This window comes from Oncorhynchus clarkii, chromosome 23 (assembly GCF_045791955.1).
Source record: "Oncorhynchus clarkii lewisi isolate Uvic-CL-2024 chromosome 23, UVic_Ocla_1.0, whole genome shotgun sequence".
Classification (NCBI taxonomy): domain Eukaryota; kingdom Metazoa; phylum Chordata; class Actinopteri; order Salmoniformes; family Salmonidae; genus Oncorhynchus; species Oncorhynchus clarkii.
This window is the reverse complement of record NC_092169.1, coordinates 36,885,768-36,900,452: the sequence shown is the minus strand read 5'-3', so window position 1 is coordinate 36,900,452 and position 14,685 is coordinate 36,885,768. Positions and strand designations below refer to the sequence as shown.

Here is a 14,685-nt window from a genome sequence, read left to right as displayed (position 1 = left end):
GTATTATTACTACCATACAGAGAATTAGATAATGTAGGCTACCCCTCTGCCTATTGGCTTATTCATGCCTGTCTCAAAATACAACACTGCCCCCTTTGATTAAGACAAGCTTTTTACCTTAAGACTGGCTTTTCAAAGAAATGTAGCCTACATGTTTTGTGCTCTTGTAGGAAGCAGTAACTCCCCATTGCTGACCTATACTTATGTATAACTGGGATAATAACTTGCTAACCTGCAAAGAACTGATCTGAAAAGTGCCTTCACTCGCAGCTGATTAAAAGACCGCTTGTGGGCCACCCCTGCCAATAGAATTCTTCTCCGTTGCGTTCTGGCTCTGCCTACCACAAAATCACAGACTCAATCTTGCTAAGTTAGATGTGTTTTGGTTTGTTGCATTGAAAAGGGACTGAGATATAATGTTGATTAGATCACAGAAGAACGGCCACGCACGCTCGCTGCTTAGAGGGAACATTGGTTGTGTTGTTTCCAGTGCGATAGTATTAGTAGCAGCTGTAACAGTAATAGCAGTTTGACCTGTTGGGGGTCGGCCTGCTGGCGTAGGTTCTGGGGGAACTTTCTCTGGTTCTGTAGGAGCTGTTGTAGCTGCTGTGGTGAGGTGAGCTGCTGGGGGTTCTGCTGCTGCTGGAGGAGGAGCTGGCAGGCCTGGGGGAGAGGGAGAGACCACTGTAAACACCTGCCCCAAGAGGAAGGCAGTCTCAACACAGTGCAGTGTTTCTGCTGCGCCGCTGCTCCACGGCAAACTCATTGGTGCCACACCCCCAAAAATATGGGACATGAACAAATATTTATGGCGAAGTGCACATTTAAGACACTAGAAGAGTCCACATTTACTTTTTCTCTGCAAAAAAACGAGCAATGAGCAGAAATCTGACAACCTCATAGTATAATAGTTCATCTGTTTACCTAGTCGGCTTCTTGTCGTGTTCTATGGGAGAGAAATATTCCCTGAGGCGCATTCAAGTAACGAGTGGCATATGGGAGGGAAACATGCATTCTGACTACCTCAAAATCATTTTGGGGAGTGACTTTAATTGTGCTGACAGGTGAAATGTTTTGTTGAGCAAGAGTAGTGGTAACCAGGGAAAGTTTTAGGGGGAGAAAATGGTGACATGAAGTAGTCTCTGCGAGAAGTACAGGCATGTTATCCCGAGTTTCCTTAACAGGAAGGCACACATATTTACTGTGTTTAACCAAGTTTTTTGGGACATACAATACATCAATAGGATGCTAACTAGATAAAAGATTACATTTGGTATCTAGCTAATGATTAGCCCAATAGGCAACCCCATGCTTCAGCCTATTTATAGCCAGCCACTATGCTGAATAAATTGGGCTGCAGGTAATATGCTTATTGCTAATGGCATACCTTATAAGATGGACCATGTATATGGTCCAATATGTTAAATTAATTTAAACAAATAATTGTACCAATATGTTATTGGGCGCGGAAATAATTTTAAATGGTATCAGCATCATTTTATTTTTCATTCATTTTGGAGTAGAATATTATTTTAAAAAGTCCCCACAACTAAGCTTCTCAGTCCAACATAAAATGTATTTGGGGAGGGACCCCCAAAACAATCCCCCCACTGCTATTTCTCTCTCCAGAGGAAACATTGAGTGGCTAGAAGAATAAGGGGTAATAGAGCTGTAAGGTCTCTAATTTGTAAAACAAATTGGTACTTTTACTGACTTGTCATAGGCCTATATAGGTATATAAAAACCTTGACGTGTCAGCCAACAAGGCTTTAATTAGAATAAATCTAAGGTTCGTTTTGGTGTTCCTCAAGGCTATGTTCTCTGGCCACTACGGTTTTCATTCTAGAGTTGTATAGGAGTACAGCTACTCACCAGCTGGAACTGAATATGGGGGGGGTAGATGCCGCTCAGCATGGCGATGTGCTGGGGGGACAGCTGAGGGGGGAACACACCCCCTCCTACACCCGCCACCCCACTCACACCCCCAACTCCACCCACGCCGGCACTGGGAGGTGCCACCTGCTTCAGCATGGAACCTGGCACCTGGAACATCGGTGTTACCATGGGAACGTGGAACATAAACAAAGCACCTTCTGTCTAGCACATTCCCTCTAATAAACAGAAAATCAGTGGTGCACTACTCATCGATTTGGTGAGGTTTTCTTCCTCCATCGAGTGAGTTCACCTAATCACTCACATTAGGTAATGATCCAGAGCAGGCTGGCAAAATAAAATCACATCCTTGGAAACAACATGTTGCACATAAAGTTCTGACTAAAAAGCCAACAGACCAAAAAATCTATTGTTCCTGAGCAGAGGTTGGGGCATATAGTAGACTGATTTGCACAAGGGATATTGATCAGCAAGTATTGTGAAAAAAGCTGTGAAAAGATTAACATTAAAACAGCTGATTACTTTTACAGTCTGATCAAATACAACAACAAAAACAACAATGGTACCTGAGGCGACAAGTACTGATGGGGAACTTGCGCTCGTATCCCAGCGGACGTGTTGATGGGTGGCACACCGGGCTGGTGTCTGGACTGGGGCATCCCACCACCGCAGCCGCCAAACATGTTATGACCACCCTGACAGGGGAACAGAGAGGGAGAGGGTTACAAACATGGCTGACTCTTAGATATTAAGACAGGGGAGATGAAGTAGGAAATTACAGATGAAGAGAATGGTACAACAATAAACATGTCTCCATCCAAACTTTTTATGAGAGTAAAGTACATGTCGGATATTTTTTTTTTAACGGCAGACAGGACTGATGAAAACAGAACATTTGTCGGTAAACATTCCAAATGACATGTCTTTAATCCATAACAAGTCAGTTTGATGGAAACGTTTCTGGTGGGAAAATGTGTGTTTTGTTTTTATACAGATTTGAGAATATTTTCATGAAAACCTGTCACCTATCGGTTGGAAACCTAGCTATTGACACAAAATTACATTAGGATACTTTGTACTTGATGTTTAAAAGGAATAATCTGCAATTGGTACATCCATTTTATTTTTATTAATGATATGTACTCAGATTTTTGACGAATACAATTTATGAGGGATGTACAGTACTCAAGAGTTGGCTAAAGCAGAACCTGTTTCGGGTACCAGGTTAGCAGTGAAGCAATGAGCTGATGGAGACAGAGGGACACAGCCTTACTTGTCTAGGGGGGATAGTGTGGCTGTAGAGGGGGGAGGGTTTGTAGACAGTGGGTGGAGAGTACTCCTCCCCAAGGCACCCATCCTGATTGGTGAACGGCAAGGGCTGCTGATCGCAGTGACAGCCAATCGAAGTAGTTGCCCAATTTGGGGGAAGAAGTAGGCAAGACAGGAAGAAGGATACCAAATGATGGGGCAGGAAGAAGGATACCAAAAGAAGATGGGAAAGAAAGAAATACAGAGAAGAAAATGTTAACGGGACAAGAGGGACTTGGAGAAGTCAGAGGTTTGCGCCCCTTTATAGTGCACTACTTTTGGCCAAAGCTTATAGGGCTCGGATCAAAACTAATGTACTATACAGGGAATAAGGGTGAAATTTGGGACGTATCCAGAGAGGTTTGTGATGTGTCTGAGGTACCAACCTTGTCATAACAAGGCCCAGGGTCGCCAGGCCCAATCTCTTTGGAACCAGGTGAACGGTAGACCATGCCTCCTCCTCCCACTCCTCTCTGCCCTCCTTTACGCATCTCTCCATTGTAGTCATTCAGGCCCATCCCTCGCTTCTCTCCCTCCATTTTCTTATCCTGAGAAGGACCAGGGGCCAGGTCCAGAGGTCGCCCGCTAGGATCATCACCCTACAAACACAGCACATATCTTCACAACCACCATCAACCCCAACAGCGCTATCACGTGGCATCAGAGGGCGTAAAATTAACACCTGCCAAATGAGGGTGAATTGAGGTATTGGAGAGTAAAAATGTATATTTCACAAGCCACGTAGGCGGGTGGTCGATTTGCAGGGCTCTACAGTGCGAGCATTACATTCACATTTGCGAATAGAAATAGGAGTAAAAAGTAAAGGATGAGCACACGTGTACGATCTTGTCTCATCGCTGCAACGTTGGGGCTCTGGTGGCGAAGGTCGGGTCATGCGTCCTATGAAACATGACCCGCCAAACCGCACCTCTTAACACCCGCCCTCTTAACCTGAAAGCCAGCCGCACCAATGTGTTGGAAGAAACACTGTTCAACTGATGAGTCTTCGCTAGAGCGCGATGAACCAAGTAAAGCCCCCCCGGCCAAACCCTCCCCTAACCTGGACAACGCTGGGCCAATTGTGCGCCGCCCTATGGCACTCCAAATCACGGCCGGTTGCGATACAGCCGGGTTGGGATCGAACCTGGGCCTGTAGTGGCGCGTCTACTTAGACCACTGCGCAACTCAGGAGGCCCTACAGTAGCTTGTTTTGAGAGTATTTTTGCGGTTATGTTGCATAGCTGCTAATCGCACAAAGAAAAACAAATATATAAACCACCTTGCGCAGCAACACTGCCTGGCTAGGGAGCTTTGTGCAGAGTGCTGATATATTCATTTTTGGAGGCACTGCGCACAGGCATAAAAGCTGGTCTAATTTACTCAAATCTACAAAGTGAGACTTTGTCCTCGTGTTTCTTGGCCATTTAGATTGCTTTGATCACAAGGTCGGTTGTTTTTCAATGTTAGTTTGAGTCTGCTGCTTCAACTGATAGCGGAGAGATGCTGTCTACTACTAGTCAGATCCAAAATCTCACACAGACACACTTGAGACTCCAGTGACACCATTACCAAGGTAACCTCTCGCCCTTTAACTCATCTGATATTTTGATTGAAAGACTCACGTCACAAACATTGTAATGAAATTGAGCAATGTATCACATTACTTCTTACTAATACATTTTTTATAAATATTAGGCATAGTCAGTTTGATTTCTCCATAAAAAATAAAAACTCAGCAAAAAAAGAAACGTCCTCACTGTCAACTGTGTTCATTTTCAAACTTAACATGTGTAAATATTTGTATGAACATAAGATTCAACAACTGAGACAAACTGAGGAGTGTCAAAATCAAAAGTAGCAGTCAGTATCTGGTGTGGCCACCAGCTGCATTAAGTACTGCAGTGCATCTCCTCCTCATGGTCTGCACCAGATTTACCAGTTCTTGCTGTGAGATGTTACCCCACTCTTTCACCAAGGCACCTGCAAGTTCCCAGACTTTTTTTTTGGGGGGGGGGGGGGGGCTAGCCCTCACCCTCTGATCCAACAGGTCCCAGACGTGCTCAATGGGATTGAGATCCAGGATCTTCGCTGGCCATGGCAGAACACTGACATTCCTGTCTTGCAGGAAATTACGCACAGAACAAGTAGGTGGTGAGGGTAGGTAACATCTCCACCCCGCTGATCCTCAACACTGGGGCCCCACAAGGGTGCGTTCTGAGCCCTCTCCTGTACTCCCTGTTCACCCACGACTGCGTGGCAATGCACGCCTCCAACTCAATCATCAAGTTTGCAGACGACACTACAGTGGTAGGCTTAATTACCAACAACAACGAGACGGCATACAGGGAAGTGGTGAGGGCCCGCGGAGTATGGTGTCAGGAAAATAACCTCACACTCAACAAAACAAAGGAAATGATCGTGGACTTCAGGATACAGCAGAGGGAGCACCCCCCTATCCACATCGACGGGACAGTAGTGGAGAGGGTAGTAAGTTTGACGTTCCTCGGCGTACACATCACGGACAAACTGAATTGGTCCACCCACACAGACAGAGTGGTGAAGAAGGCGCAGTAGCGCTTCTTCAACCTCAGGAGGCTGAAGAAATTTGGCTGGTCACCAAAAGCACTCAAACTTTTACAGATGCACAATCGAGAGCATCCTGTTGGGCTGCATCACCGCCTGGTACGGCAACTGCTCCCCCCACCACCGGGGGCAAACTACCTGCCCTCCAGGACACCACCATCCGATGCCACAGGAAGGCCATAAAGATCATCAAGGACAACAACCACCCGAGCCACTGCCTGTTCACCCCGCTATCATACAGAAGGCGAAGTCAGTACAGGTGCATCAAAGCAGGGACCGAGAGACTGAAAAACAGCTTCTATCGCGAGGCCATCAGACTGTTAAAAAAACAGCCACCACTAACATTGAGTGGCTGCTGCCAACATACTTACTCAACTCCAGCCACTTTAATAATTAAAAATTGATGAAAAATGTATCATTTGCCACTTTAAACAATGCCACTTTTATATATGTTTACATACCCTACATTACTCATCTCATATGTATATACAGTACTCGATACCATCTACTGCATCTTGCCTATGCCGTTCTGTGCCATCACTCATTCATATATTTTTATGTACATATTCTTCATTCCTTTACACTTGTGTGTGTATAAGGTAGTTGTTGTGAAATTGTTAGGTTAGATTATTCGTTGGTTATTACTGCATTGTCAGAACTAGAAGCAGAAGCATTTCGCTACACTCGCATTAACATCTGCTAACCATGTGTATGTGACAAATAAAGTTTGGTATGGCTGGTGGCATTGTCATGCTGGAGGGTCATGTCAGGATGAGCCTGCAGGAAGGGTACCACATGAGGAGGATGTCTTCCCTGTAACACACAGCGTTGAGATTGCCTGCAATGACAACAAGCTCAGTCCAATGCTGCTGTGACACACCGCCCCAGACGACAGACCCCCCCATATTGATCCCGCTCCAGAGTACAGGCCTCGGTGTAACGCTCATTCCTTCAACAATAAATGTGAATCCAACCATCACCCCTGGTGAGACAAAACCACAACTCGTCAGTGAAGAGCACTTTAGCCAGTCCCGTCTGGTCCAGCGACGGTGGGTTCGTTCCCATAGGCGATGTTGCTGGCGAGGACCTGCCTTACAACAGGTCTACAAGCACACAGTCCAGCCACTCTCATCCTATTGCGGACAGTCTGAGCATTGATGGAGAGATTACGCGTTCCTGGTGTAACTCGGGCAGTTGTTGCCGTCCTGTACCTGTCCCGCAGGTGTGATGTTAGGATGTACCGATCTGTGCAGGTGTTGTTACAAGTGGTCTGCCACTGCAAGGATGATCAGCTGTCTGTCCCGTGTCCCTGTAGCGCTATCTTAGGCATCTCACAGTACGGCAATGTATTGCCCCGGCCACATCTGCAGTCCTCATGCCTCCTTGCAGCATGCCTAAGGCACGTTCACACAGATGAGCAGGGGCCCTGGGCATCTTTCTTTTGGTGTTTTCAGAGTCAGTAGAAAGGCCTCTTTAGTGTCCTAAGTTTTCATAACTGTGACCTTAATTGCCTACCATCTGTAAGCTGTTAGTGTCTTAATAACCTTTTAGGGATAGGGGCAGCATTTTCACTTTGGATGAATTGCGTGCCCATAGTGAACTGCCTCCTACTCTGTTCCAGATGCTAATATATGCATATATTATTACTATTGGATAGAAAACACTCTGAAGTTTATAAAACTGTTTGAATTATGTCTGTGAGTATAACAGAACTCATAGGGCAGGCAAACTTCCAAACAGGAAGTGGAAATTCTGGGGCTGGTTGATTTTCAACTCATCGCCTATTCACATCCAAATAAGATATGGATCTGTTCGCACTTCCTACGCCTTCCACTAGATGTCAATAGTCAGTAGAACGTGGAATGAAGTCTATTGTGATGTGAGACCTGATGGCAGCTATTTGAGTCACTGGTCTGGCAGAATGCCAGTTCCTGGTTAAGCGCAGTATTCATTAGATCGCCTTGCGTTCCATTACTCTGTAGACAAAAACGAATGCTCTGGTTGGAACGTTATTGGATATATATGATAACATCCTGAAGATTGATTCTCTACATAGTTTGGGGGGTTAATTGAACAAGCATGGGAAACAGTGTTTAAACCCTTTATAATGAAGATCTCTGAAGTTATTTGGATTTTTAAGAACTATCTTTGAAAGACAGGATTGTGTATTTTTGCTGAGTATATTTCGCCATCTACCTGCAGGGTTTATGGACCAAAAAGTAAATTTTAGGCCCTGCTTGGCATGACATCGTCATTGTAATAGCTACAACAAAACATCTCCCACTATGTCCAGTATCTAAAAACACAACCTATGCCTGCCCATGGACCCTAAACCTTGTATTTGCTCTGAAACTTACCAGGAGCCCCATGTTGGAGAACTGTTTATTCATGGAGTTCATCCAGGAGTCTCCTCCTCCACTCTTCAGTGGAGCCTGAGACAAAAACATACAGATAACATTTATGGCAGTAGTTTGTTCTGGCACAAACATTGTCAAACAAATAGTCATCTTCAAACCAAAAGACCTCAAAAATCCAACTCCTATGAAGTATTTGAATGAGGCAACAACCAAACCAACCTCCCCCCATTGTGAATCATTTTCTACCTTGTTGGGCTTCTTGCCCCCGTGACTTTGGCCCCAGCCCCCACTGTTGTAGGAAGAGCTGCTACCCTGGGACCCAGCGCTGCTCCACACCCCTCCACCTCCCTCCTCCTCTTCCTCCCAGCTGGAGTGACGAGAGGCCGCCACAGAGCCCTGGTCGCCCTCACCCCAGCTTCCTTCTTGCATAGACTTTGAACCTGCTAGGGATATAACAATGAGTAGCATTATTACACCATAAGAACATAATGCCATATTACCAAAATGATGTGTTATGATGACAATGCAAATCTTTGACTGTCTGGATATTTTGGGAGACAAAACCATGTCACTCTGCAAGGGTGACTCGTCACACAGCTACGCTTATGATATACAGAGCACTTGGAAAGTATTCAGACCTTCCCCTTTTCCACATTTTGTTACAGTCTTAAATCAAACTTTGTCACGAGCCGAATACAATAAGTGTAGACCTTATAGTGAAATGCTTACTTACAAGCTCTTAACTCTTCTTGAACTGCACTGCCGGTTAAGAAAATTTACCAAATAAAATAAAGTTTAAAGAACTATAAAAAGTAAACAAAAACATACAGGGGATACAGAGTCAGTGTGCGGGGGTGCAGGTTAGGTCATTTGTAAATGTATGTAGGGAAGTAGTGACTACGCATAGATAATAACAGTGAGTAGCAGCAGTGTACAAAACAAATGGAAGGGGGAGGGGTCAATAATAGTCCAGTGGCCATTTGATTAATTGTTCAGCAGTCTTATGGCTTGGGGGTAGAAGATGTTAAGGAGCCTTTTGGTCCTAGACTTGGTCTTCCGGTACCGCTTGTTGTGCAATAGCAGAGAAAACAGCTTATGACTTGGGTGATTGAATTATGGGCTTTCCTCTGACACGCCTATTATTTAGGTCCTGGATGGCAGGAAGCTTGGCCCCAGTGATGTACTGGCCCATACACACTACCCTCTATAGCGCTTCACATTCCAGGCAGTGATGCAACCGGTCAGGATGCTCTCGATGGTGCAGCTGTAGAATAATTTGAGGATCTGGGCACCCATGCCAAATCGTTTCAGTCTCCTGAAGGGGAAAAGGTGTTGTCGTGCCCTCTTCACGACTGTCTTGGTGTGTTTGGACTAGAGGTCGATTAATTATGGCAGATTTTAAGTTCTCATAACAGGTAATCGGCCTTTTTGGATTCCGATTATGGCTGATTACATGGCAATCCTCGAGGAGACTGCGTGGCAGGCTGAACACCGGTTACGTGAGTGCAGTGTCAAAAGGACCTTGGGGCTGCAAGGAGACAAGTTGCTAGCTAGCATTAAACTCATATTATACACACAAAAAATCTTCACATAATCACAATTTAACCTAGTAATATTAACCATGTGTAGTTAACTAGCTTGTTCTGCGTTGCTTCAAATTCGCCAAACGGGTTATTTAACAAAAGCACATTTGCAAAAATAGTACAATCGTTGCAATAATGTACACAAGTACATATTTTTAAACCTGCATATGTAGTTAAAATAAATTCATGTTAGCAGGCAATATTAACTAGGGAAATTGTGTCGCTTCTCTTGCGTTCAGTGCAAGCAGAAACAGGGTATATGCAACAGTTTGGGCCGCATGGCTCGTTGCGAACTGTTGAAAGGCCATTTATTCCTAACAAAGACCGTAATTAACTTGCCAGAATTTTACATAATGACATAACATTTAAGGTTGGGCAATGTAACAGTAATATTTAGACATAGGGTTGCCACCCGTTCGATGGAACGTTTCCGTATTTCACTGAAAAACGTTTTCGAAATGATAGTTTCCGGATTTTACCATATTGTGTTAATTATAATATAATTAAGTCTATGGTTTGATATTTGATAGAGCAGTCTGAGCGGGGGTAGGCAGCAGCAGGCTCGTAAGCGTTCATTCAAACAGCAGCTCTTAGCAATGCTTGATGCACAGCTCTGTTTATGAATTCAAGCCTATCAACTCCCGAGATTAGGCTGGCAATACTAAAGTGCCCATAAGAACATCCAATAGTCAAAGGTATATGAAATACAAATGGTATAGAGAGAAAGTCCTATAATTCCTATAATAACTACAACCTAAAACTTCTTAAGTGGGAATATTGAAGACATGTTAAAAGGAACCACCAGCTTTCATATGTTCTCATGTTCTGAGCAAGGAACTTAAACGTTAGCTTTTTTACATGGCACATCTTGCCCTTGACTTTTCTCCAACACTGTTTTTGCATTATTTAAACCAAATTGAACATGTTTCATTATTTATTTTAGACTAAATTTATTTTATGTACTATATTAAGTAAAAAATAAAAATAAACGTGTTGATTGTTCATTCAGTATTGTTGTCATACACACACACACACACACACACACACACATTAGATAAAATAATAAAATTTGCCAATTAAATCGGTATCGGCATTTTTTTGGTCCTCCAATAATCCGTATCAGCGTTGAAAAATCATAATCGGTCGACCTCTAGTTTGGACCATGATAGAGCATTGGTGACGTGGACACGAAGGAACTTGAAACACTAGACCCGCTCCACTACAGCCCCGTTGATGTTAATGAGGCCTGTTAGGCCCGCCTTTGCCTGTAGTCCACGATCAGCTCCTTCGTCTTGCTCACATTGAGGGAGATGTTGTCCTGGCCCCACACCACCAGTTCTCTGACCTCCTCCCTACAGGCTGTCTCACCGTTGTCGGTGATCAGGCCTACCACTGTTCTGTCATCAGCAAACTTGGTGTTGGAGTCGTGTTTGGCCATGCAATCGTGGGTGAACAGGGAGTAGAGGAGCAGACTAAGTACACACCCCTGAGGGGCCCCAGTGTTGAGGATCAGAGTGGCATCACTGTGGATCTGTTGGGGCGGTATGCGAATTGGATTGGGTCTAGGGTATCCGGGAGGATGCTGTTTATGTGAGCTATGATCAGCCTTTCATGGCTTCCTACGTGAGTACAACGGGCGGTAATCATTTAGGCAGGTTAACTTTGCTTCCTTGGGCACAAGGACTATGGTGGTCTGCTTGAAACATGTTGGTATTACAGACTCAGTCAGGGAGAGGTTGAAAATGTCAGTGAAGACACTTGCCAGTTGATCCACACATGCTTTGAGTACACGTCCTGGTAATCCACCTGGCCTCGTGGCTTTGTGAATAATCTTGCTCACATCGGCTACCGAGAGCGTTATCACTGTCCTCCGGAATAGCGGGTGCTCTCATGCATGCTTCAGTGTTGCTTAACTCAAAGCAAGCATAAAAAGGCATTTAGCTCATCAGGTAGGCTCGCGTCACTGGGCAGCTCGCATCCGGGTTTCCTTTTGTAGTCTAATAATTTTCAAGCCCTACACACATCCGATGAGCATCAGAGCCAGTGTAGTAGAATTCAATTTTAATCCTGTATATCCTTGAAGGTACTCAAGAACAAAGTGGCTTCCATCATTATTAAATGGAAGAAGTTTGGAACCACCTAGAGCTGGCCACCCGGCCAAAATGAGCAATCGGTGGAGAAGGACCTTGGTCAGGGAGGTGACCCAGAACCCGATGGTCACTGACAGAGTTAAAGAATTCTTCTGGAGATGGGAGAACATACCAGAAGGACAACGATCTCTTCAGCACTCCACCAATCAAGCCGTTATGGTAGAGTGGCCAAACCACACTCCTCAGTAAAAGGCACATGACAGCCCACCTGGAGTTTGCCAAGAGGCACCTAATGGTCTCAGACCATGAGAAACAAGATTCTCTGGTCTGATAAAACCAAGATTGAACTCTTTGGCCTGAATACCAAGATCACGTCTGGAGGAAACCTGGCACCATCCCTACGGAGAAACATGGTGGTGGCAGCATCATGCTGTGGGGATGTTTTTCAGCGGCAAGGACTGTGAGACTAGTCAGGATTGAGTGAAAGATGAACGAAGCAAAGTACAGAGAGATCCTTGATGAAAACCTGCTCCAGAGTGCTCAGGATCTCAGACTGGGGTGAAGGTTCACCTTCCAACAGGACGAGGACCCTAAGCACACAGCCAAGACAACGCAGGAGTGGCTTCAGGACAAGTCCACTTTGTGGGCTATACTCAGCCTTGTCTCAGGATGGTAAGTTGGTGGTTGAAGATATCCCTCTAGTGGTGTGGGGGCTGTGCTTTGGCAAATTGGGTGGGGTTATATCCTTCCTGTTTGGCCCTGTCCGGGGGTGTCCTCGGATGGGGCCACAGCGTCTCATGACCCCTCCTGTCTCAGCCTCCAGTATTTATGCTGCAGTAGTTTATGTGTCGGGGGGCTAGGGTCAGTTTGTTATATCTGGAGTACTTCTCCTGTCCTATTCGGTGTCCTGTGTGAATTTAAGTGTGCTCTCTCTAATTCTCTCTTTCTTTCTCTCTCTCGGAGGACCTGAGCCCTAGGACCATGCCCCAGGACTACCTGACATGATGACTCCTTGCTTGACATGATGACACCTGACCGTGCTGCTGCTCCAGTTTCAACTGTTCTGCCTTATTATTATTTGACCATGCTGGTCATTTATGAACATTTGAACATCTTGGCCATGTTCTGTTATAATCTCCACCAGACACAGCCAGAAGAGGACTGGCCACCCCACATAGCCTGGTTCCTCTAGGTTTCGGCCTTTCTAGGGAGTTCTTCCTAGCCACCATGCTTCTACACCTGCATTGCTTGCTGTTTGAGGTTTTAGGCTGGGTTTCTGTACAGCACTTTGAGATATCAGCTGATGTACGAAGGGCTATATAAATAAATTTGATTTGAAGTCTCTGAATGTCCTTGAGTGACCCAGCCAGAGCCCAGACTTGAACCTGATCGAACATCTCTAGGGAGACCTTAAAATAGCTGTGCAGCGACACTTCCCTTCCAACCTGACAGAGAAAGAGAGGATCTGCAGAGAGGAATGGGAGAAATTCCCCAAATACAGGTACACACACACACACACACATATATATTCAAACATTTCTAAAAAAATGTTTTTGCTTTGTCATTATGGGGTATTGTATGTAGATTGATGTGGGGAAAAAACTCATTTGAACATTTTAGAGTAAGGCTGCAAAGTAACAAAATATGGAAAAAGTTAAAGGGTCTGAATACTTTCCGAATGCACTATACTAGAGGTCGACCGATTATGATTTTTCAACGCCGATGCAGATTATTGGAGGACCAAAAAAAGCCGAAACCGATTACAATCAGCTAATTTTTTAAATATTTATTTGTAATAATGACAATTACAACAATACTGAATGAACACTTATTTTAACTTAATATAATACATCAATAAAATCAATTTAGCCTCAAATAAATAATGAAACATGTTTAATTTGTGTTGGAGTGTTGGAGAAGAAAGTAAAAGTGCAATATGTGCCATGTAAGAAAGCTAACGTTCCTTGCTCAGAACATAAGATATGAAAGCTGGTGGTTCCTTTTAACATGAGTCTTCAATAATCCCAGGTACAAAGTTTTAGGTTGTAGTTATTATAGGACTATTTATCTGTCTACCATTTGGATGTTCTTATAGGCACTTTAGTATTGCCAGTGTAACAGTATAGCTTCCGTCCCGCTCCTCGCTCCTCCCTGGGCTCGAACCAGGAACACAACGACAACAGCCACCCTCGAAGCATCGTTACCCATGCAGACCAAGGGTAACAACCACTCCAAGTCTCAGAGTGGTGCACACCGCTAACTAGCTGGCCATTTCACATCGGTTACACCAGCCTCATCTCGGGAGTTGATAGGCTTGAGGTCATAAACAGCGCAATGCTTGACGCACAACGAAGAGCTGCTAGCAAAACGCACGAAAGTGTTGTTTGAATGAATGCTTAGAGCCTGCTGCTGCCTACCACCGCTCATTCAGATACTTTTATGCTCAGTCAGATTATATGCAATGCAGGACACGCTAGATAAACTAGTAATATCAAACATGTGTAGTTAACTATTGATTATGATTGATTGATTGATTTTTTAGAAGATACGTTTAATGCTAGCTAGCAACTTACCTTGGCTTACTGCATTCGCGTAACAGGCAGTCTCCTTGTAGAGTGCAACGAGGGGTGTTGTAGGGGAGTTAACCCCAGTGTCCTGGCTAAATTCCCAATCTAGCCTTCAAACCATTACGGTCACCTAATAATCCACAGTTTACAATTGGCTCATTCATCCCCCTTCCTCTCCCCTGTAACTATTCCCCAGGTCGTTGTTGCAAATGAGAACGTGTTCAGTCAACTTACCTGGTAAAATAACGGATAACTAAAATTAAAAATGAGAGGCCGGTGGTTATAGCGATGGACTAGTTAACTG

The 14,685-nt window shown here is 44.5% G+C and overlaps 1 protein-coding gene across 7 annotated transcripts in view; it reads right to left on the bottom strand.

The window, feature by feature from the left end:
- Positions 1-14,685, bottom strand: part of LOC139382055 (trinucleotide repeat-containing gene 6B protein-like) — a 56,129-nt gene that overhangs the window by 15,575 nt on the left and 25,869 nt on the right. For 2 of the 7 annotated variants that reach the window (XM_071126014.1, XM_071126015.1), the window contains exons 7-13: positions 8,388-8,584; positions 8,142-8,216; positions 3,588-3,800; positions 3,167-3,274; positions 2,460-2,588; positions 1,873-2,043; positions 535-663 (exon numbers count right to left, since the gene is read on the bottom strand). In XM_071126014.1, coding sequence (XP_070982115.1) covers positions 535-663; positions 1,873-2,043; positions 2,460-2,588; positions 3,167-3,274; positions 3,588-3,800; positions 8,142-8,216; positions 8,388-8,584 — 1,022 coding nt within the window. The remainder of the gene's footprint in view (positions 1-534; positions 664-1,872; positions 2,044-2,459; positions 2,589-3,166; positions 3,275-3,587; positions 3,801-8,141; positions 8,217-8,387; positions 8,585-14,685) is intronic. The other 5 variants (XM_071126017.1, XM_071126018.1, XM_071126019.1 and 2 more) reach the window with 5 other exon arrangements.